Raw genomic sequence first — 23923 nt, 5'->3', positions numbered from 1 at the left:
GCTTCATCTCACTTTTAAGGTCAGCTGGGAGACACCCTTCTCTGCTGCTCTCTGGACAACAAGGGTGAACAAATGGTTTCTCCTGAATGGCCTTTTCTTTCTTTTTCCTTCCTTCTTTCCTTTCCTTCCTTCCTTTTCTTTCCTTTTCCTTCTTTCCTTTTCCTTCCTCCCTCCCTTCCTTCCTTCCTCCTTCTTGAGGCAGGTTCTCTCTACATAGCTCTGACTCATCTGGAGATTATGTAGACCTGGCTGGCATTGAACTCACAGAAGTTCCCTTGCCTCCTGAGCACCAAGACTAAATTTATTTGCTCAGCTTTGATTTCTCACAGGTACAGTGGGGTGAGCAAGAGAAGACAGCAAAGCAATCGAGGCAGCAACAGCAATGGTAAGAGGAAATCCAGAGTTTCCAGGAGAGGAGCAGACACAGCCAAGATGATAAAAGACCCTGGAAAGAGAGAAGAGGTTATCAAAGGCTGAAGATGGGGGACTGCCGGCCCTGACTGCTGGAAGAGTTCCTGGAAGCTGCTAAGCCTTAAGAGTTGACAGCCCTGGGCTGGAGAAATGGCTCAGCGGTTGAGATCACTGACTGCTCTTCCAGAGGTCCTGAGTTCAATTCCCGGCAACCACATGGTGGCTCACAACCATCTGTAATGGGATCTGGTGCCCTCTTCTGGTGTGTCTGAAGATAGCTACAGTGTACTCATATAAATAAAAATTAATACAAAAAATTAAAAAAAAAAGAGTTGACAGCCCTTACAACCATAGCAGTCCTTTCACCATAGCAGGGAATACGATGTAAAGGGATATAGCTGAGGTTTGAGAGCTCCAACACTAGGTGATTGTCGCTGCTGCTGCTGGGAGTCTGAGATTACACTGGCTGCTGCTGAGTGCTGGGCTACTGGCAAAGCCCAGAGAAATAAAGCCTCTGGGGTGAGTCCCTACAGTCATAGGTCTGTGGGCCCTAAAGCTTGGAGCCATAAGCTTTTAGTTCTTAGGACATAAAGCTATAAGGTTCTGAGTCTGTCAGCCCGGCTCACAAGCCTTTGGCACTCAAGGGCCCAGGTCTATCAATACTAAGATACCTCTCTCTAACTATGATTTCTATTTGAGAAGACCAAGGGACCCTCCCTAGCACCTGACTAGATTCCTCTTAAAAAGTAATTTATGACTGGTAAGGTGGCCTACGGTGTAAAGGTGCTTGCCCCCAAGCGTAATAACCTGAGTTCATTCTCTAGGATACACACGGTAGTTGGAGAATACCTATTCCTGCAGGTTTTCTCCTGACCTCCATACCTCCACAGTAAGTATGTGTGCTGATATGAAATAAATATAAAAACTTTAAAATAAAATCATATTATCATGAAGGAACACCATCCATTTCACACAGCCATATAAAAACTCAAAGATACCCATACATACATGGCAGACGCAGTAAAGGGGGAGCTAGGGCTGCAAAGAAATGCATGCCACAGTGACCCCCCAGGTGGTCCCCAGGACCTGGGAGGCTGAAGCAAGAGGATTGCCACAAATTTTGAGGCTGCCTTGGGCTACACAGTGACTTTGAGGCCAGAGTCAGTGAATTGTCAACTGACATAATGAATTCCACCTTCCGTACCAGTCCCAAGATGGCCACACCCTAGATAAATAACAGTGACTAGTCTTAGCGCTAGTTTCTGGCCAAGAATTTTACCAGTGAGAAGGGGTGTGGGGCCCAGCAGAACCAGCCTGGGAAGAAATCAGTCAGTTATTCTCAAAAAGTGGCATGGGTTGGTGGTTTGCTCAGCCCTCTGCCAGACTGAGGAAGGTCAAGACAAAGAACTGTCAGAACTCAAACTTGTGAATGCCCCTGGGTCCTGTCGGTTGGTAGGAGAATCGAAACTCATTTCTCTAAAATAATACCTGTGACTCTAAGCCATGTCATTAAAAAAAAAAATCCCCTTTAATCCTAATAAGCTAGAGAAGTGAGTTGAACAGTGTGTGTCATTCTTTGACCTCTTTATGAAGACTCGCACTCCTGTTGTAAATTCTTATTGAATACTTCCTGTAAGTACCGGGGACCTAGCCATGAACAAAGCATGCAGAACTCCATCCTCACGAGGGATGGGAGTGGTGGGAGCAGACGTCAGAAAGTAATTTGACAAACTAGAAGTCACTGTGTTTGTTGGTGGTGGCCCGGGAAGAGGATGAGACGGAGACTCTGCTATGAAGAACAGTTTTGTGGAGGAACAGCAAGCTTTGAAAGCTCACTGGGTGGAGTTGGGTGTGGTGGCTTTTTCATATAATTTCAGTGCTTGAGAGGCTGAAGCAAGAGGATCACTTTGAGTTCAAGGCCAGCCTGGGCTACAAAGAGAGACTGTAAAAAAAAAAAAAGTGTGGAGGTGAGAATATGTATGGTGTGTTTAAAATTAGGGAGGGAAGCTAGCCCAGCTCTCGTGGCTCTTCGCAGACATTTTAAAAAGGATTTTGGGGGACAGTGAAATGGCTCAGCAGGTAAAGTGCCTGCCACCAAGCTGGACAACTAGAACACATTCCCAGAACCCACATGGTGGAAGGAGAGAACTGACTCTGACCTCCACATGTGCCTTTCCTCCCCCAAAATAATATAAGAAATATTTCAAGGACTTTAGAATTTACTCCAAGTGTCAGACAGAACTGACTCCACCATTCTTAATTCTATGACTTCAGGCAAGTTATTTAACTCCTCTGGGTCTCAGTTTATCTACCTGTGAAGTGGGGTTCATGTTAATTTATTCACCGTGATAAAATCATTCCTAATAATTGTGTGTATTCGCACCCTGTGAATGTGGGCCAGACTTGGTGGTTCACTTTAATTAATACAGTGAAGGCTGGCTTGCTCGTTTTCTTCTGATGCTGTAACCAACTGCTACAGGCATGATGGCTGAAGATAATACAGGTTGGGGATCACATGTCTAAGTGGGTCTTCCGGAGCAGCAGTGAGGGATCAGCAGGGCTCCTCCCTCCCTTCCTCCCTCCCTCCCTCCTTTTCCCTCCTTTCTCCCTCCCTTCTCCCTCCATTCCTCCCTTCCTCCCTCCCTCCCTTCCTTCCTTCCTCTCTTCATCACCCTTCCTCCCCTCCCTCCCTTCTTTCTCCCTCCATTCCTCCCTTCTTTCCTTCCTTCCTCCCTTCTTTCCTTCCTTCCTTCCTTCCTTCCTTCCTTCCTCTCTCCCTCCCTCTCTTCATCTCCCTCTTTCCCTCTCCCTCTCTCCCTCTCTCTGTCCCTCCCTCTGTCCCTCCCTCCCTTTTTCCCTTTCAAGTCTTGTACATTCTGGGCACACACTCTATTCCTGATGTCTCCAGATGTGTGACTTTGTTCCTTCTAGAAACTGCAGGGAAGAATCCGTTTCCTTGGCTTGTCCAGCTAATCTGGACTGCCTACACGACTCAGTCCACTGTCCCTTCCTCCATCTTCTCAGTGCTTTGCTCCAACTTCCCTTTGCATCATCATGGCTGTCCTTCTCATTCTCCTGCCCCACCCCTAGAAGGATCCTCATGAAGGCACTGGACTCACTTGTGCAGCCTACATCGAGCTTCCCATCTGAAAACCTTTTGCTCAGCAACACACACACACACACACACCCAACACACACACACACACACACACACACACACACACACACACGCACCACAAGTTCACTTTACAAGTCGTGCCGTTAAGTCAGGCACTTCTTTGATGGGGGGGATGTGCGTGGGAAGTTCTGCCGGACACAGATAGGCCCATCCCACTTATAACCAGGCAATGAAAAGACAGCAGCTTTTCTCTTGGGTGTCTGCATGTTTCTAGCTCACCATTCTGAGGAAAGCCAGCTGCCACAGCAAGAGGCAGCTGCGTTCAGGGACCCATTTGGCTAAGAACTGAAGCTTCTCACCAACAGCCAGTCACACTGTCTGCCAACAAGCATGAATGAGTAAACCCCGAAATGTGACATGTCAGAAGGTGGCAATATTTTGTATGTTTTTTTTTCCTGTTCTGACATAGGGTCTCACTATATCAACTTGATTAACCGTGAACTCACAGAGATCCACCTGTCTCTGGCTCCTAAGTGCTAAAAGGTGAGTGCCATTATGCCTGGTAAAGGTGATAATTTTTAGGGGGAGAAATCAGTGTTGAAGGGAACAGTAGAGGTGTGCTTTGCTGAAAGACTGGTATTTGACCAAAGTCTTGAAGATGAGGGAGAAAACCATTCATTTTAAGGGGAAGAATGTTTCTGGTGTAGAAAACCAAGCGCTAAGGACCTGTGGCAGGAGTGCGCCTTGCTCTTTTTTTCCTTATCAGGGCCGAAGGAGATTTGCTGGGTGCCTGGTCTCTTCCTCTCTGGCGTGGGATGGAAAAATGGAAACTGCTGAGGGTGGTTGATCTCATGAGAGTGAAAGGAATTCCAGCATCATATATAGGAGGGAAGGAATATAAGAAGGAAAAACTCAAACCAAAACAAATAAAATCCCTGAGGATGCTAGACGAGTTCATGCAACTCGCCTCTGCGGGAGGCTCCGGAACCCTCAGTAGTGCGCTAGCGCCCCCTGGTGGTCACTGAAGCCAGGAGTGGTTGCTGTCGGTCAGCACCTCCAAAATTGTACCCTGTTCACTTGCCGTCCACATGAGTAATTACTCGTTTATTTAAGTTTTGTTTGTTTGTTTTGTTTGAGCCAAGCCCACGTAGCCCAGGCTGGCCTCAAGCTAATCATGCAGTTTAGAATGACTAAACCTCCTATTTCAACCTCTGCAGCCCTGGAATTATAGGTGTGTCCCTCCGCACTTGTCCTAACCCTGGGGACTTTAAAAAGCACTTTGATGTTCGTGGCCCAGTGCAGAGTACTTTACTGGTACTCTCATTCAATCCTCTTAATTTGCCCTATTAGGTAGGGCTGTGGCGACTCCAGTACGAAGGTGGGAGACAATAGCACAGCTAGTCAGTGTCTTAACTTCAGGCCCATCTGCTAAATGACAAATCAATGGCAAGAAGCATCTACAGGTGCCAACCAGAGCCACATGCCATGCCCCTGTGAGCCCCACATGCAGCATTAATATCCCATTCAACAGCAGAGGAAGTTGATGCACTGAGAACGTAGGAGTTTGCCTCAGATCATTCAGAGTATTTATTGAGCAAGAACTGGGAATGTTGGGCGCTGGAGAGATGGCTCAGCAGCTAAGAGTATTGGTTACACTTTCTGTGGATGGAGGTTCCGTTCAGCACCCACATGGGGGCTCACAACTACCTGCAACCCTAGAAGAGGGTGATTAGACGCCTGCTTTTAGTCTGTGCAGGCGCGGGTGCCCAAATGTTTCGCAGACGTATGTGGAGACCAAGCACCCATGTACGTAAAAAACCCGACAGTGAAAGAGAACTGGGAAAGTGCTGAGCAGCCTGGGGCTTGTCCACTTCTGTTCATAAACGCTAACTAAGTGCACACCTAGGAGCTGCTGAACCGGGTGTGCCGCTCAGTGTGAGGCTTGGAGCAGAAAAGGGAGAAAGAAACGATGCCATTAACTGCAAAAACCACGAGAACCTCATCTATTCACAAGTGAATTCCTGAAAATAAGGTCCTTAAGGAGCATGGAGTGGCTCAAAATCAGCCCTAAATGGAAGTAAATGTGAACAGTTGACCCCTTCCAGGGAAAGGAAGGAGACAGCTTAAGTGAGCACAGTTTTCATGGAGACTCAACAGTGGTAGCAAACTGTTAAGCCTCAGTTTAAGGCTCGGGTGAATACATCACTTTCAAGGAAAGTGAGGGTGCTGCCGTTCTCCTGAGATATTCAGCAAAGCTACTTGTAGCTTTGGGGAGGTGTACTGAAATCCCTACATGTGGAGAGAGACTGGCAACTCAGTCTGACTTTGAGGGGATGCCCAGGAACGGCCCTTGCTCCAGGCCTCTGGCGTAAACTGTCCAGCACATTCCTAGGTGTGGCTCGGAGTGCTTGGTGCCAGACACCACACTGGCCAGGCTGTTCCCTCCCTCTGACTCAGGTCTTTAGGAAGTCCCAGGGTTGAACCCTGCAGATCACTCTCAGAGACTCACTCTGCCCTTATGTGGGAGAAAACACAGGGAGAAGCTACTACCCAGGAGGCCCTGTGTGACTGGGGTCTTTGAGAATGAGTGCTGTACTGCGTCTGAGATTACTCAGCACTGATGGAGCTCCGTCACTCTCTCCCTCCCCCAGCATGTACCACCACACCCAGCTTTCATAGTTAACTCAGCTTTTGATTACTAATGCCTGAGATAACCAGCATCAAGGGAGAAAAGCTGATTTCTGCTCAGTTCCAGAGGTTTCAGTCGTGGCTTCTTGGTCTGTTGCTTTGGGCAGGTGCCTGTCACAGAGGAAGGCTGATGATGGCTAGGAAGACAGGATGGGCTGGGGTTCTTTGAAGGGCATATGCCCAGTGTTCTATTTCCTCCATGAAGTTCTGCCACCGAAAGTTCCAGCCATGTTATAGCAATAGTCAAACAAGATATAAGAGAAAAAGCACAGAGAAATGAACGTGAGGTCTCATTCTCTCAATAATTATCCTTACTGTTTGAACTGTAGCGTTGGAAGCGTTGTTTGGATGTGTTTGAAGAAAGAAAAAAAAATAAAAAATATCTGGGAAAACTGGGTAAGAGTCTAAGTAAACTAAATGAGGTGATAGGTCACAACAAAAACAATACCCTGTGTCTTAGTTAGGGTTTTACTGCTGTGAACAGACACCATAACCAAGGCAAGTCTTATAAGGACACCATTTAACTGGGACTGGCTTACAAGTTCAGAGGTTCAATATCATCAAGCAGCATCCAGGCAGGCATGGTGCAGGAGGAGCTGAGAGTTCTACATCTTCAGCCGAAGGAAGCCAGGAACAGACTGGGCATCCTCAGACAGCTAGAAGGAAGCTCTCCAAGCCCACCCCCACAGTGACACACTTCTCCAACAAGGCCACACCTTCTCAATAGTGCCACTCCCTGGGACGAGCATATACAACAACCATACCCCGTGACTGGAGTTTTTTAATTGATTTTTGTTGTTTGGGTTTTTCTTGTTTTTTGTTTTTATTTGTTTGGATTTTTGAGACAAGGCTTTTCTGTAGAGCCCTGGCTGTCCTGGAACTAGCTTCGTAGACCAGTCTGGCCTTGAACTCACAGAGATCTGATTGACTCTGCCTCTCAGGTGCTGGGATTAAAGGTGTGAGCCTAGTCGACACCTCTGTCTCCTGCGTGGGGTACGTGTCGGCCCGGAGATCCCCATAATAGATCTCCGTAATAAACTTTGCCTTTGCTTATTAAAAAAAAAAAAAAGATAAAGGTGTGAGCCACCATGCCCAGCCTCACAGTAGTTACTTTTAAATAATTGCTATTGTTTCACTTTGTATTTTGAGGCAGGGTCTCACTCTGGCCTAGGCTAACCTGGAAGTCATTTGTAGTCTAGGATGGCCTCTAGCTCATAGTTATTCCCTATTCAGCCTCTGGATTAGTAGGATTATAGGCCTGCACTCGGTGATAATTTTCATTATTTCTTAGTTAACATACCAAGTCTTGAGATAGGGTCTCATATAGCCTAGGCAGGCTTTGAACTTGCTACAGAGCCAAGGTTGACCTTGGACTCCCCATCTTCCAGTTTCCACCTCCCAAGGGCTGGGATTACAGGTGTTCCCAACTCCCAAATACAAAGAGTTTTGTGTTTTATTTTTAATTTTAAGTGTATGAGTGTTTTGCCTTCATGTGTCTGTGCACCACTTGTATACATGGTGTCTACAAGACAAGAAGAGGGTGTCAGATGCCATCTCCTGGAACTGGAGTTAGAGATGGCTGTGAGCCACCACCATAGCGGTGCTAGGAATAAAATCTGGGTCCTCTGGAAGATCAGCCCATAATCTCAATTGCTAAGCTATCTTTCCAGCCCAGCACAGAGGCTAGATTTGTGATTCCTGGACCAGTGATATTAGCATCACCTGGGAACTTTAAAAAAAGATTGTGTGTTGGGTTGGGGATTTAGCTCAATGGTAGAGCACTTGCCTAGCAAGCGCAAGGCCCTGGGTTCGATCCCCAGCTCCGAAAAAAAGAAAAAAGGAAAAAATAAAGATTGTGTGTCTATGTGTGTGTGTGTTAGAGAGAGAGAGAAAAAGAGAGAGACAGAGACTGGGTGTGGGCTTCAAGGTTTCAAAAGCCTGAACCAGGCCCAGTCTCCCCACCTCTCCCAGATAAGATGTAAGGTCTCAGCTATTCCAACACTGTAGCTGCTTGCCTGCCTGCTGCCATGTTTCCCAATGCTCATGAGCTAAACCCTTGAATCTGTAAGAAAGCCCCAATTAAATGCTTCCTTTTGTAAGTTGTATTGGTCATGGTATCTCTTCATAGAAATAGAATAGTAATGAAGACATTGGACAGAGGGATCTCCCAGCACCTCTATGCAGCTGTGAGGGTAAGCAAAACAGTAGAATGAAACTTAGAAAGATCTTTCATTCAGTAAATACCAATACACAGTATTGATTAATACCTTACCTGGCTGGGAACAGGGCAGTTAACCCCTTTTGTTTATTTGTTTTATGTATATGAGCACTCTGCCTTCAGACACCCCAGAAGAGGGCATCAGATCCCATTACAGATGGCCGTGAGGCACCATGTGGTTTCTGGGAGTTGAACTCAGGACGTCTGGAAGAGCAGCCAGTTCTCTTAACTGCTGAGCCATTTCTCCAGCCTCTAACCTCTCTCTCTTGATGTGCTATCCTTTTAGTTAATTTTAGTTAAAGTCTGAAAACTAAAAAAGATATACTGACTCGCAGAAAGTTATCTTTTGAAAGAACACATGCATTTCGCATAGACCTGCAAGACTGGCTATTCGTAAATGTGTGGTACATATGGCTGCTGGTATTGGGAAAGCTTCTGTCCAATGGCTGTGTGAAGGCCAGACTCTTCCACGTAATAACTGGTGCTATCTTTCTGATCTTTTGGAATTACTTTCATAAGCTTCAATTACATCCGGCTCTTCTCATGACTATAATTCATGCTATTTCATATAAATAGTCCACATAAGGGTCTCCACCAAGTCAGCAGAAAGTTCCTGCCAGGAGTCCTGTTGAATAGGAGAGCATCTGAATACAGTTACCCAGTCACTCCATTAGACAGCACCAGCATGGTCTTGGCATTACACGCTAAGCATACAGGGTTTCTTTGAATGACTACATTCTGGGAAGTGCCTATCTGCTGTAGAATGTCTTATTTATCTTGACTCGTGGGTAACAGAATTATTGGGGAACACATTACATTTCAGCTCCCATGAATATTTATTTATCCCCGTTAAAACACCCCCCCCAAAAACCCCAAGACATGAATTCTTGGGAGCTACCTCAATAAAGGTAATAAAGGTTAATAGATCTTGTCATCCAGTATGCAAAAAAGCTAATAGGAAAAGCTTCACCAATTAGCCCCACTCACAACAATCAACATCGCTTCCTGAAACTCATCAAAAGAAGGTGGAGGACTTTGGTATAATGTGTGAAAGGGATCAACGTTCACAGTTACTCCAAATTCATTTGCACTGTTGTTAAATGAGCCAAAAAAAAAAAAAAAGTTCTGGATGGGCACTTCAAAGCACTGAGGACACTTTTCTCATGGTTTGCTAACTGAAGAGCAACTGAGCTAAAATGGGTTTTGAAACGGCAGTGTATTTTCTTTGCACACGAAGAGAGGCAAAACATGCTGTTTCTGTAAATGGAGTCAGAGAGAGAGTTTATGGCTGTGGGTAATTAGGTTTATACTTCTCCACAGTAAAATTAACTTGGCACAGAGAGAGAGAGAGAGAGAGAGAGAGAGAGAGAGAGAGAGAGAGAGAGAGAGAGAGACAGAGACAGAGACAGAGACACAGAGACACACAGAGAGACACACAGAGAGACAGACAGAGAGACAGACAGAGAGGGAGGGGGAGGGAAGGAGGGAGGAAGGCAGGGAGGCAGAGAGTCAGAGAGACCTCAAAAAAGGCAGAAAGAGAAGGGAGATGGGGAAGCACCGAAGAGGAGGGCTTTGAGCAAACTCTTCATGCAGTGCCATGAGAAGCCAATGAAATGACACATGGGCCAAAAGTATAATTACAGTTGGGAACCGTGTGTGTGTGTGTGTGTGTGTGTGTGTGTGTGTGTGTGTGTGTGTGTGTGTGTGTCTGAGTGATCTGTCCCATCATTTCCAGTTTCTGCCAATGTTTTGTTTTGTAAGCTTCTACTAAGTGGCCTTACACTTGTGACAAATTTCCATATTGTTGCCTATGATGTCTTTTAGGTTCTCCACAATGTCACATGTTTGGGAATCTAAATTAAATTTTACTTTAAAGGCCTCTGAACTCCAAATTGCCCTTTCTGTAGCCATGGTATGAGGCCAATGAACCAGAAAAGCAGCTTTTCCATTCAGCCTAGCTATTATAGGTTAGAGTCTACTATTGCAGCCATCTCTACAGTTAGGTGGTTGGGCCAGTTGTTCTAATTCCCTGAGTGTTGACTTTCTGGGAAACAAACTGATTTCTACAGTTTCAAGCATCACACAAGAGTTCCAGTCAAGTGAAACTGTTGTCAGTGTTTAAAATGGGCTTTGGCCATACTATGAGGTGTCTTCCTTTCTTTTAAGGTTGTGAGCAATAGGATTTACGTATCAAGCTGTCAAAACTTAGTGATTCTACACACATATATTCAAAAGCGAGGTCACATCATTTCCAAGCAAATACATATGTAGTATGTAGTTCTACAAGAGGCCTGTAATCAGGTATGAAAGAATGGCTTTTATTAAAAAAAAAAAAGTCCGTCTAGTGGCACCGTTTTCTCCATACACAGTGTATAAACACATAATTACATTCTCAGACTTTCTCAGAAACTGGGTTGGAACCAGATTTTAGACAGTGTTTCCTACCCATCCTGTCGTTTTTTTGCTCTCCTACAGTTTATTTCGTGAATGAATTCTGTGGTGTTTAGTAAGGGCTGAGCTCCTGCTGAAGTTTTTCCCACATTCCTTACAAGCATAGGGCTTTTCTCCAGTATGAATTCTCTGATGATCATGCAGATTGGTTTTCTTTCTAAAGGCACGGCCACATTCATTACATTCATACGGTTTCTCTCCAGTATGAGTTCTTTCATGCTGAATAAGGGATGAACTTTGACTGAAGGCTTTCCCGCAGTCAATACATTCATATGGTTTCTCTCCAGTGTGGGTTCTCTCATGTTGCGTCAGTGACGAGAGTCGACTGAAGGCTTCTCCACACTCATTACATTCATAGGGTTTTTCTCCAGTATGAATTCTATGATGCTCTATAAAACTCGTACTCCTTTTAAAAGCTTTCCCGCATACGTTGCATTGATAGGGTTTCTCTCGGGGATGAGACAGGGACTGCTGACGAAGGGCCTGTTCAGAGTCATAGGAATTCTCTCCAGCATGGATCCTCTGATGCTCAGTGAAGTCTGTGATGTGACTGAAGTCTTTCCCACAGTCAATACAATGGTATGACTTTACGTCAGTGAGCACACTTTCACCTTGAGTGAGAGGAATGTTAGGCTCAAAAGCTATGCTGAAGTTGTTACTTTGGTAAGGTTTGCTTCTCTTATGAATCCTCATATGCTTATAAAGGGATGGGCTCTGACCAAACGCCCTCCCACATATGCTACATTCAAAAGGCTTCTCTCCTGTATGAGTCCTCTCATGTTGAACAAGGGAAGAACATCTACTAAAGGCTTTCCCACATTCCTTACATTGGAAGGGTTTCTCTCCGCTATGTGTGACCTCATGTTGAGTAAGGGACGTACTGTGCCTGAATGACCTCCCACAGAGGTTACACCGATAGGGTTTTTCTCCAGTATGGATTCTCTGGTGCTGAACAAGAGATGAACTGCGCTGGAAGGCTTTTCCACAGAGACTACACTGATAGGGTTTCTCCCCTGTATGTGCATTTTCATGCTGACCAAGGGATGAGCTGTGCCTGAAGGCCTTTCCACACACATTACACTCGAAGGGTTTCTCCCCAGTGTGAATTCTCTGATGCTCAGTAAGCTGTGTTCTCCACAGGAAAGTTTTCCCACAGTCAGTGCACTCATGATGTTTCCTTCCAGAAGGAACTCCTTGATCCGTACCATTGGAATAAGCATCGTCTTTATGAATTTTCTCATGTTTATTGAGTGATGATCTATGAATAAATGACTTCCTACATTTATCACACTTGTAAGGCTTCTTTTTAGCAGGGATACCACTCTGAGTAACTAATTCAGAATTGTATTCCAAATTATTTCCAAATGTCTTACATTCGCTGGGCCTTATGCTTGAAGAAACGTCCAATTGTGGAACCAAGTCTGTGCTCAAACCTGAGTCCTCACCAAACTTATTTTGCTCAGCTATTTTCTCCAGAGCGGTTATTTTCTTCTGGGAAGATGCCTCTGGCCCAAGATGTCTTCTCCAACTCTCCTGGTGCCTCTGGGTATTGACACCCCAGATATCTCCGAATGTGGCGTGCGACCAAACATTTGCACTGTGGGATACTTCAGATACGCCCTGCTGGGAACTCCACGATTTGATGTCAGGCCTGGTCTTCCAGTCTGAAAGAAATATAAAGTGCACAGGTTCCCACATCCTTGCAGTTCAAACAACATGCTACAGCAGGGGATATAAATGAGATATAAATCATGCACGGCTGTCTTTTTAAATCAGTTCCTTAGTCTGTGCAGATACCTTAAATTGCAGGAAAGAAAGAGTGAGGCACCAGAGTGTCTGTCATGTCAGACAGTGAGGAGCGCCCACGTAAGCGGGTGAGTCTGATAGGAAATGAATGCACAAAGGAGCCTAAATGTGCAAGGCACAGATGTGAACAGAACAGAACCATGTTCTACCTCGCAGGGTTCCATGCGTCCTGGCTATTTTATGGGACATAACAGAAATCTGCCTTCCTAATACATCCATTTTATCATTTCTTTAAAAAGGATTTTGTAATTCCTTTACAAAAGGAATTGGTTACTATTAGATAGCAGGTTTCTAAATACTGCAGAGAAAATCTTCAGCTAAGGGTCTTCTGAAAAGATTCTTTGACATGTCTGGAGGCCACACACTACTAAAACTGAGAAAAAGTAATGTTTCAGAAAGCAAGTTATTTTCAGTCTGTGTTTCAGTCTGTGTGAGCTCTGATTCTATAGCCACCTTCTTTCTTCTATGTATGTGTTTTTTAAATGTGTGTGATATACGTTTGTAATTTTAAAATAACATTTATTGCCAAATAAGCCTTTAATCCCAATACCTGGGAGCAGAGTTTGAGGTCAGCCTGGTCCACACAGAAGTTCCAATAAAACTGTATTTATATTCTCTCTTTCTCTCTCTCTCTCCTCTCTCTCTCTCTCTCTCTCTCTCTCTCTCTCTCTCTCTCTCTCTCTCTCTCTCTCTCTCTCTCTCTCTCTCTCTCTCTCTCTCTCTCTGTGTGTGTGTGTGTGTGTGCATGTGCATGCACGTGTACATCCAAGCATCAGGGCATGTGTGTAGAAGTCAGACAAGAAGTTGAAGGAGTAAATTCTCTCCTACCATGTGGCCATCTGATTTGGCAACAAGTGTCTTACCCACTGAACCATCTCGCTGGCCTAGTATTTGAAACAGGGCCCTCGCTGAACCTGGGCGCTCACTGATTCAGCCACACCAGCCAGCCAAGGAGTTCCAGGAATCCATCTGCTTGTTCCTTCCCACCTCCTACCAGTGCTGGGGTTACAGATCTCTGGTGTTTCATGGGTGTTGGGGATCTAGACCCAGAGTCTCATGTTTGAAAGCAGGCACTTTACTAAAATACCTTTTTAAAGTTTCATTTTATTTTATGTGTTCTATTTTATGAGTGTTTGCCTGCAGGCATGTATGTGCACCATGTGTGTCTGGTGCCCAGTGAGGTCACAAGAGGACATCAGATACTCTATAGCTGGAATTAGAGTGGTGAGCCACCATGTGTGTGCTGGGAACTGAACCTGGGTCCTCTGCAAGAGCAAATCTCTAACTGCGAGCCCCTTCTCCCTGCACCCCCATTACCTCTCTTGATCAAGGATTTATTTCAGTCAATATATGTATCCCTAGGTCTGTTTTATACCATAGAATATTAATATTAGATAACATTAATTTTTAGGTTCCAAGACTAGTAATCTTTAGGACTGAAGAGTAGACTCTGTTTTAAAAGCGTGTGTTTCGGGCTGGAGAGATGGCTCAGTGGTTAAGAGCACTGACTGCTCTTCCCGAGGTCCTGAGTTCAAATCCCAGCAACCACATGGTGGCTCACAACCATCTGTAGTGGGATCCGGTGCCCTCTTCTGATGTGTCTGAAGACAGCGACAGTGTATTCATACATAAAATAAATAAGTCTTAAAAAAAAAAAAAGCGTGTGTTTCTTGGAAATTATTCTTTTTTTTTTTTTTTCTTTTTTCCGGAGCTGGGGACCGAACCCAGGGCCTTGCGCTTCCTGGGCAAGCGCTCAACCACTGAGCTAAATCCCCAACCCCATGTGTTTCTTTTGTAGAAGACCAGATTTGATTCCCAGCACCCACATGGAAACTCATAACCATCTGTAACTTCAGTCTCAAGAGAATCCAATGCCCTCTTCTGAGCTCTGTGGGCATAGGCATTGCATATGGTACAGGCAAGACATTTGCGTGTGTGTGTGTGTGTAAAATAAATAGATCTAAAAAAAAAAATGGTTACCTTAAAAAAAAAAAAACCAAAAACAAAAACACGCAAGGGAGACACCAGGCATGCTTGGTTATGCCTATAACCCCAGTACCCGGGAAACTGAGAATAGATCATGAGTTTGAGGCCAATCTGGATACATGTAGGGAGATGCTCTCTAAAAAAACAAAAACAAAATAAAAATACTGAGGAGTATGGGTGGGAAGGGTGAATGCATTTGTCAGACCACAGTATTAAACATGTAAGTGTACATTTTAGTGTATACAACATTTACACTAAAAAAAGAAATATTATAGGGCAGGTAATAGAACAAGTTAGTAGAAGGCTTGTTTAGCATCCCAAGGTCCTGACTTTGATCCCTGCTACCAAATTGAGTGTGATGGTGCATCCTGCATTCCTAAAACTCAGGTGGTAGAGGCAGAAGGTTCAGAAGTTCAAATCACGGAAGAAACAAGTGCAGCTGGAAAGGTGGTCCAGGGGTTAAGATCACTCATTATTGAAGAGAGAGTACAAGAGATGGATCCCGTCACTCACTCACACAATAAGCAGGGGGAGCCCCACACAATATCTGTAATTTGAGCTCCAAGGGATGCAATGCCGTCTTCTTCTACCACACACACACACACACACACACACACACACACACACACACACACACACACACAAATAAAATAGATCTTATAAACTCAAACAACAACAAAAATCAAACATGTTCCCCCAAAACCCAAAACAAACAACAAGGGCACAAACGGCAAAACTAAAAAGATAAACTGAGGGCTGGAGAGATGGCTCAGCGGTTAAGAGCACCCGACTGCTCTTCCAGAGGTTATGAGTTCAATTCCCAGCAACCACATGGTGGCTCACAACCATCTGTAAAGAGATCCGATGCCCTCTTCTGGTGTATCTGAAGACAGCTACAGTGTGTACTTATATATAATAAATAAATAAATCTTTAAAAAAAAAAAAGATCTTCAAAGTTTAAAAAAAAAAAAGATAAACTGAGGTACTAGAGAGGTGGTTTAGCAGTTAAGAACGCTGGCTGTGCTTCAGGACCTAGGTTTGGTTCTCGGCACCAACTTGGAGGCTCCCAACTGTTAATTCCAGTCCCAGGGGATCCGGAGCCTTCTTCTGGTCTCTGCGAACTGCACACACGCACATGCAAACAAAACACCCATGTCCATGAGAGCAAGTGAGCGGGGCTGGAGAGGTGGCTCAGTGGTTAAGATCATGCACTGCTCTTGCAGAGGACCCAAGCTCAGTCCCCAGCACCCACACTGGGTAGCTAACAAGCTGTTAACACTAACTCCAGAGGACCTAATGCCCTCTTCTGGCTTCGTCGGCTCTGGCATACACGAACATATACCTTGCCTATGTATAATTAAAAATCTCTTAAAAGACCCAGAATAAACATGCCCTGAGATTTAAGGAATAATTAATAGGTTAATTAATTAAAAAGTTGAACCCTGGGGGCTGGGGATTTAGCTCAGTGGTAGAGTGCTTACCTAGGAAGCGCAAGGCCCTGGGTTCGGTCCCCAGCTCCGAAAAAAAGAACCAAAAAAAAAAAAAAAAAAAGTTGAACCCTGGACTCAGGATATAGTTTGTTGATACAGCATTTAAAAAAAAATAAATAAAATGGGAAAAGCCCTAGATTTTATTTTCAGAATTTAAGGAAAACAAACCACACCAAAACACGGAGGTCTAATTCATGATATTCGTGCCTATGTTTTCAACTTCCTTGAGAATGCACTAAAAAGGTGGTTCTGACGTGGACAGATGCAGAGGTAAGCAGCTAAGCAAGTATCACACTCAAAATCTGTGATCATCTACGTGGCAGCTTTATGACAATTACTGTACAATTTCCCCAGGTTTTCCATATGTTTGACATCCTTATAATCAAATGTTGGGAGAGGAAGCAACATTTAAAGAAGTCCAATACTCAAACTCCTAAGTTTGTGACAAGAATCAATCCTAAACTCATAATGTGAGTCATACACAGTAGCACTCACTTGGAATCTCAGCACTTGAGAGCTGGGACTCTGGGGCTTCTGGGGATGGGAATGGTAATATAGTCTGGGCCATACAGCAGGACACTTGAGAGAGAAAGAGAGAGAGAGAGAGAGAGAGAGAGAGAGAGAGAGAGAGAGAGAGAGAGAGAGAGAGAGAGATAGAGATAGAGAGAGAGAGAGATGGGGGTGGGGTGGGGGAAGTAAAACTCCCAAGGGCAGAGAATGCTACATTTTCTTTTTCGACTTCTTCTCAGTGGGACTTTAATAAAGGGTTAGTTTTGTCTCTTTTTCCATTAGCAAAGGCCTAAAACAGACCTCTTGTCAAACAGTGTGTACTGTACAGATTTACTGGGGAGTGTATGTTTACCAAATACAATGTACTAGCTTAGTCAGAAGCCTCATCACAAACTGAGCTCTCTCTGTGAGTTGAAATGAAAACATAATCTCTGAAGGCCTTGCTTTTTCAGAATTCTGACATGCTTCTTTTTAAATAGTGACATCAGTGTTGAGTCCTTGGGACTGTGTGCTTGGAACAGTGTCCTGAGGCTTAGACCAAGGTTTGCCTTGTACCAGCCACTCTCTGTGTTCTGTCTTTACTTTCTTTTGAACCAGGTCTCACTGTGTAGCCGTGGTTGGCCTAGAACCCACAGAGAGCCATCTGCCTCTGCCTTCTGGGTACTGGCATTAAGGGATATGGTGGGGTCAACTTCTCTCTGACGACAGTATGAAGCTGGGTGCGGCAGTACATGTCTGTAACTTCGGCACTCGGCTACGTTTCCCCCTAAGACTCAGCTACAGCAGGAACACCTGACTGGAGAAGAGAGACAGGCAGTGTCACCCAGGAATGGCCCCGACTTCCTTTTCAGGTCGGACGGCTCCTATGCCTTCTGTTAGAAGTGCCTCTCCATAGCCGTGGCCCTGTCTGTCTACTCTGATAGACATGAGCAGAATTCTTAACTCATTTACCTGGACAGAAAGGCCTTTGGAGTTCTCTCTCTGATATCCATGGCTCTTCTCCTTGCTCCAGTTTGAAGATCACCTCTGGCTTGGAGACTTGATACCCTGCTCATGGGTAAACACACAAGATTTGGGTGTTTGAGCAAGTAGACAAAGGGCCCTCCTATAAGTCAGTACTAGTCCTTGATCCTCAGGAACTCTGAAGAAAAGAAAAGGTGCAACTTAAGGAGACACACTAGCAAAGCCCCCTTTCCTAGTTCTATAACATAAGGATCTTCCATGCTCAAAGCCCAGGAAAGCTGGCTCCCCAAAACATAGGCCCCAACCAAGCCTCGGGCTTCCTTCTGTCTAGGCTGCGTGCACCAAACCTTAGAAGGAAACTCAGGAGTATGTGAGTCACTGAGGGGGTGGCCCCTCCTTACCGAGCGAAACCAGGTGGCTATAGTTCTCCAGCATGACGTCCCTATATAAGCTCCTCTGGGCGGGGCCCACATGGCGCCATTCTTCCTGGGTGAAGTTCACAGCCACATCTTTGAATGTCACTGACTCCTGTGGGATCACAGTCCTGCTCAAGTAGGGGTCAACACCACAAATGCTCCTCCTCTCGAAGTGCTGGCAACAACAGACTTGGGGATCTTGTGTTTGCTGCTCCAAGGGGAAGTCTATCCCACAACCCTGCATATACTATTTCATCTCTTTCCCTTTCCCACCTCTTCTCCCGGCGTCTCATGTAGCCTGGGCTGGCCTTTGATTCAATAGGTGGTTGAAGGAGACTGAATTGCTAGTGCTTTGCCTTTACTTTCATGGGCTGGGACTGCAGGCCTATGCTGTCCTGCCCAGTTCACCTCTCTTTCACCTGCTGTCTTCCTTCCAAACCAAGCCTGTTATACAGCTGCTCATTCCCTGTTCATTCCCGATGCTTTCTTCCCTTGCTTTGTTACAAACTCAAACATGAGTGAAAGTGACAGGCGTCGCCATCCTACCCCACCCCACTTCCCGTTTTTTTTTTTTTTTTTGAGACAAAGCTTCTCTGTTGCAGCCTTAGCTGTCCTAGGACCCACTCTCTAACCAAACTCACAGAACTCCATCAGCCTCTGCCTGCCAAGTGATGACACTAAAGGCCTGTGCCACCACTGCCAATCCTTCCTATCCCCCTTTACTCCCCTGATCCAATCATTCTCAACAGTTGGTATACATCCCTAGGAGCTCCCCGTTCATGGTTTACACGCATCCTACACGCATGCCTTATGAACCGTTACACATATTGCTCTACAAATTGCTTTTATGTATTTACTAATTTTTAAAATATCTATTTATTATTCATTTATGTGTGCATCTGAGAGTACGTGTGTGTGCTATATTCATGCAGGGAGGGACCCATGCCGGTCAGGAGAGCACATCAGGTCCCCTGGAACTGTGCTACAGGCAGTTGTGAGCAATTCTGTGGGTTTTGGAAACTGAACCTGGGTCTTCTGCAAGGGCAGTAAGAGCTCCTAACTGATGAACTGTGTCTCCAGCCCCTATTCATTTACTGAGTTTTGAGACAGGTTCTCCTGTATCCCAGGCTGATCTCAAACTCACTATGTAATTGAGGTTGAACCTCCGATCTGTCTGCTTCTGCTTCCCAACAGCAGGGTTACAGGCATGCACCACAGCGTCTGGTTTCTGTGGCACTGGGTGGGAAGCATTCTATTGGTTGAGGCCATCTCCAGCTCTACAATTTGATTTTCACATTAGACAGAAACACAAGGCATACAGAAGGAAGAAAACTTTAAGAGAAGGTGATTCAGTAGCCTGGAGAGAGTAGTAGGAGATAGAGAGCTGAAATAATCTAGATCTTCCTCTTCCTCCTCCTCTTCCCCCTCTTCCTCTCCTTCCTCCTCTTCTTCCTCCTCCTCCTTTCCTCCTCCCCACCTATGTGGGCCTTTGCAAACAACACAGCCAGGCAGCAGATTGCTAATCCACAAAAGGCAAAAGAAGGCAGTTTGGCTTCCGTCACATGGACTCCTTGCCTTACTAACTTGACTCTCTTGCATCTTCTTGCTTTGGACATCCAAATGCCCTGTCTTCCTTCAGCTCTACAGAAAACACTCCTAGCCACCATACCAGAACGTGCTCAATGTTCTTTCCCAAGTGTGACTTCTCTAGTTCTCCCTAGTTGTTTTTTTTTTTTTTTTCTTTTTTTTTTTTGGAGCTGGGGACCGAACCCAGGGACTTGCGCTTGCTAGGCAAGTGCTCTACCACTGAGCTAAATCCCCAACCCTCCTAGTTTATAAAGCAATTGAAACCCAGGGTTTCATGCATTCTAGGCAGTGACTCTATGGACTGAGTTTCATTTCTGCACCCTATAAACTGATCTTTTTTTTTTTTTTCTTTTTTTCGGAGCTGGGGACCGAACCCAGGGCCTTGCGCTTGCTAGGCAAGCGCTCTACCACTGAGCTAAATCCCCAACCCCCCTATAAACTGATCTTAAAAGACATTGCTAGTATTTTTATCCAGATCAAACTTGATTATATGATACATGTAGCGACTACAATTTGTAGCTTACTGTTAATCTTAAAAGTATTTTGTTATACTATGCATCTCAGTGTGGGTATTGTGCAAACCTTTTTCCCTCACAAAGACAGACAGCCCTATAAAGGCATATTATGTTATATTCCCAAAGCCCCCCCCCCTTGTAACAATTTGCCAATCTTGTCAGATTATAGAATCAAGCTTCAATTAACTGACTGAGTTCAGTCACCACCTATGTGAGGGATAAAAGACAGAAGCCACCTTGGCAAATTGTGCTTTTTAGGTCTGTTTGGGTTCAGGGGCACCATTTTTACAAGAGTCACTGCCCTGCCAGGCTTCCTTCAACTCGGTGTGATCCTTTGTTCCTCAATTCTTTTGAGATTTTTTTTCTCTGTTTCTAACAATTATGGTCACGTGAAAGCAGGTGTCCAAGTAAGTCAGAGTCATCAGGTCCCCCCTGCACCTGGATTACAAGGTGGCTGTGAGTTTCCTGCTATGAGGATTAGGAACTGAACTAATTCTGCAAGAGCAGCATGTAAAAGTTTACAGTCTGCACTCTTAACTGGAAACCCATCTCTCCAGCCCATCCTTATTATTTTCCAGGAGGTGCTGGGAATTGAACCTAGGACCTCACACGTGCTAGGCAAGTGATCTACCACTGAGCTATATTCCTAGTTCTTACCCTTAATTCTAAAGAGGATTAGGATTATGTTTTCATCAATGTAATATGGACAACCTCATTGTTTTTATGTCCAGAAAAATGCCCCTTTTGCTACAAGAATAAAATGGGTTGACAAATCTGTCTCTTATTAATTAAGTTGAAGCCGGGACCTGGGGATGTGCACTATTAAACATCTGTCAAAGAAAAAAGAAAACGAATGGGGCGGGGGTTGGGGGAGCAAAAGCTTGGAGCTAGTTTGTCCAGATTTGGCGGTGATGGTGGTCTCAGACTCAGAGCCCAACCTTCAACGGTTTCTTTCTCTAATAGGTCTCTTCTGCCCCCTGCTGTCTCTTTAAGGCCTTTGGATGAGAAGCAGGGGCTTCTTACCTCACTTTTCTATCTTGTCACCCTATTCTCCATTCCTCACTGAAGAGTTCCAAGAACTGTACACTGCAATACAGGCTCAGTGTGGACAATCCCAAATCGGTTAATTTCTTTCACAAGATCGCATTTCCCTAGTCTCCATCCTTTCAGGAATCCCGCTCCGCCCAGGTCTGGGCACTTTGAGAGGGGATTTCTTTAGAGGAGGAGACTCAAAGCGATCCAGACTAAGAATCTCTATACCAATAATTGTTCGGTTCACACTCCCAGGGCCTCGCAGGGTGGGATGCTCCGGGCGGTGGGGGAAGGCTCGGCTCACCTGGGGCGTGGCCGTCGGAGGTCTCGGGGCCATTCCTGCCTCAGTGAGTGCTGGCTATGGTCCAGGGCTGAGGAGAGAGGACAGGATCCACTCACCGGGCTACCCCGAGGCCCCACCCCTCCAGCTCTGTAGCCACTTCGGCCGAAACGTGGGGAGGAGCCCCGCCTTCTCCTGCGGCTCTCCCCAAGGCCAAATGAAAGGCCCCACAGCTTCGGGACAGTCCCTCCGGCCACGCCCAGTCAGCCCACAGGATGGTCGGCGAGGCGGGGAGGACAGCCTCCTACCCACGGCACTCGAAATCTGGCTCCGGGGCTTCGGAATCCGCGACCTCAGGTCCGTCCCTCTAGCGCCCGCTGCAGTTTCTTGTTCTCGGCGGTGCAGCTCTGCAACAACAGGGCCGGACAATGGCCACAGCGGCGGGCGCAGAGCCACAAGTGCGACTGCGCACACTGATCCTCGCGCCTGCCCATCTGCGGGCCCAGAAACTACGATTCCCAGCTATCCTCGCGTGCCCGCCCTGCAGAGGTGCCCCGCCTCCTAGTGAGGGCTGTGGTAAGAACACAAGAAGGCTGACTGGTTGGTTAGGTTCAAAGTTTTTGTTTGGTATGTGTATGCTTTCTGGAGCTGCTAGAAATTCTCTCCACCCCTCCCCCCACTCCCTCTCTCTGTGTAACCCTAGATGTCCGAGAACTCACTCTGTAAACCAGTCTAGGCTCAAACTCAGAGATCCACCTACCTCTACCTCCCAAGTGCTGGGGTTAAAGGCCAGTGGCACCACCTCCCAGACCCTCTCCCCACTTTTTTCAAATATCTTGGTTGAGATATAATTTATAGACTACAATATCACAAAGCTGAGCTCTTATTGTAAGACACAAACCTGTAATCAATCCTCCAGCACACAAGAGGCTAAGGATCCGGAGTTCAAAGTTATCCTAAACTGTGGTTCAAGACCAGCTTGGGCTACAAGAAAGAGACCTGGGCTTACAAGCCAAAGTAAATACACAATGCATGCGTGAATGGATAAAGTGTATCATTCAATGGACTTTAGTACACGCACAGAGTTGCACAACCATCACTCTAGTCTCCTCTTTGAACATTTTTATCAGCCACAAAAGAAAACTCATGTACTTTAAAAAACTACCCCCTACTCCTATCTCTGCCTCCTCTCAATCCTGGGCAACCACTGACCTGTGTTGTCTCTGTAACAACTCTGCCTCTTCTGGGTATTTTGTAAGATCAGGCAATACGAAGCTTTATGAATGGGCTTCTTTCAGTTATCATAGTGGTTCTGAGTTCATTCACATTACAGTAAACCCTATTCCATTCTTTTTTAATGCTGAATGAAGGATTTGATTGCCTGAGCAATTCATTCATCAGTTGGTGGCATTTGAGTTGTTTATACTGTGGGATTTTATGCTTTTATCTTCAAAGCAACATATTACAGTGGATATGTGTGTACACACTTTTATGGGGGTGCTGTTTCATTGATCTGGGGTAGATGCAGAGAAGTAGAATTATAGAGATTTGGTAGCACAATGTTTAGCATTTCAAGAAACTGTGAATTTGTTTTCTGAAGTGGCTGTATCACTCCTCTCTTCTCTCTCTCTCTCTCTCTCTCTCTCTCTCTCTTACTAACAGCATATAGATTCCAACATTCCTACCCACACCTGTTACTATTCGTCATTTATTACAGCAGTATGTGGGTTTTGCTGGGATGAGGGGGCGGAGAAAGTATAAGTAACAACAAGCCCCTTTGAGACTATGTAAATATTTTCCACACTAAACAACAGTGGCAGATAAATAAAGCAGAAAACAGAAGTTTAAGAAATCCTAGCTGATTCCTAAAATAGAACTTTCAATAAGAAGTACAAACACAGGGTAAGGCTCGGAGAAAGTATAAGTAACAACAAGCCCCTTTGAGACTATGTAAATATTTTCCACACTAAACAACAGTGGCAGATAAATAAAGCAGAAAACAGAAGTTTAAGAAATCCTAGCTGATTCCTAAAATAGAACTTTCAATAAGAAGTACAAACACAGGGTAAGGCTCGGCACCAGGGACTACAGCTCGTTCCCTAGTGCTGGCAGCAACGCGGTCCACGGATAAGGGCCAGAGTACCTCCTAGGGAGTGACCTACGACGTTCAGAAGTGACCTGAGATGGAGAATGTGAACAGACCTCTGCACTCAAAAGCAAAACAAGAGTGCAATGAGGCAGAGCGGAGTCCTACCACCTCAGTAATGCACTTGGCAAGCGGAGGCAGGAGTATCAGAAGTTCAAGGGGACCAGCTCTGCTTAGTTAACCGAGACCCTGTATCAAAACCAGCCAATGAACCAACCAAAAACCTCACAAAAGCAAAACAAACAAAACAGAGGGTTCAAACAATGCAAAAATGTTTTGCCCGTATAAAATGTAAGAAAAAACAAT

At 45.3% G+C, this 23923-nt stretch overlaps 1 protein-coding gene across 4 annotated transcripts; it reads right to left on the bottom strand.

Annotated features, from left to right (window-relative positions):
• Positions 1-10732: 10732 nt before the first annotated feature.
• Zfp90 (zinc finger protein 90) lies at positions 10733-21933 on the bottom strand. Of its 4 annotated transcripts, none has more exons than XM_087595007.1 (6): positions 21780-21933; positions 21496-21562; positions 18043-18169; positions 17630-17725; positions 16160-16193; positions 10733-12550 (listed from the first exon to the last, which is right to left on the bottom strand). In XM_087595007.1, the coding sequence occupies exons 2-6, from the start codon at positions 21526-21528 to the stop codon at positions 12532-12534; spliced, it is 309 nt and encodes a 102-aa protein (XP_087451133.1). In that variant the 5' UTR covers positions 21529-21562; positions 21780-21933; the 3' UTR covers positions 10733-12531. The 4 variants fall into 4 exon arrangements, 3 of the variants coding, with proteins under 3 accessions (XP_087451133.1, NP_001020936.1, XP_087451132.1); XR_015643440.1 differs by having other exon boundaries at positions 12115-12550; positions 16160-17474; NM_001025765.2 differs by lacking the exon at positions 16160-16193 and having other exon boundaries at positions 21780-21883.
• Between the last annotated feature and the right edge of the window lie 1990 nt (positions 21934-23923).

This window comes from Rattus norvegicus, chromosome 19, assembly GCF_021556685.1.
Source record: "Rattus norvegicus strain SHRSP/BbbUtx chromosome 19, alternate assembly SHRSP_T2T, whole genome shotgun sequence".
NCBI classification, from domain to species: Eukaryota; Metazoa; Chordata; class Mammalia; order Rodentia; family Muridae; genus Rattus; species Rattus norvegicus.
Note: the sequence above shows the minus strand (reverse complement) of the source record. Positions and strands in the feature narration are given on the sequence as shown.

Coding starts and splice junctions, on each gene's coding strand:
- Zfp90 (XM_087595006.1), bottom strand. CDS start 21,528: ATGGCCCCGAGACCTCCGACGGCCACGCCCCAG. Junction 18,170..21,495: donor CTCCGACGGCCACGCCCCAG/GTGAGCCGAGCC, acceptor GTGATCCCACAG/GAGTCAGTGACATTCAAAGA. Junction 12,551..17,629: donor CCAAAGGCCTTTCTGTCCAG/GTAAATGAGTTA, acceptor TATTTCTTTCAG/ACTGGAAGACCAGGCCTGAC.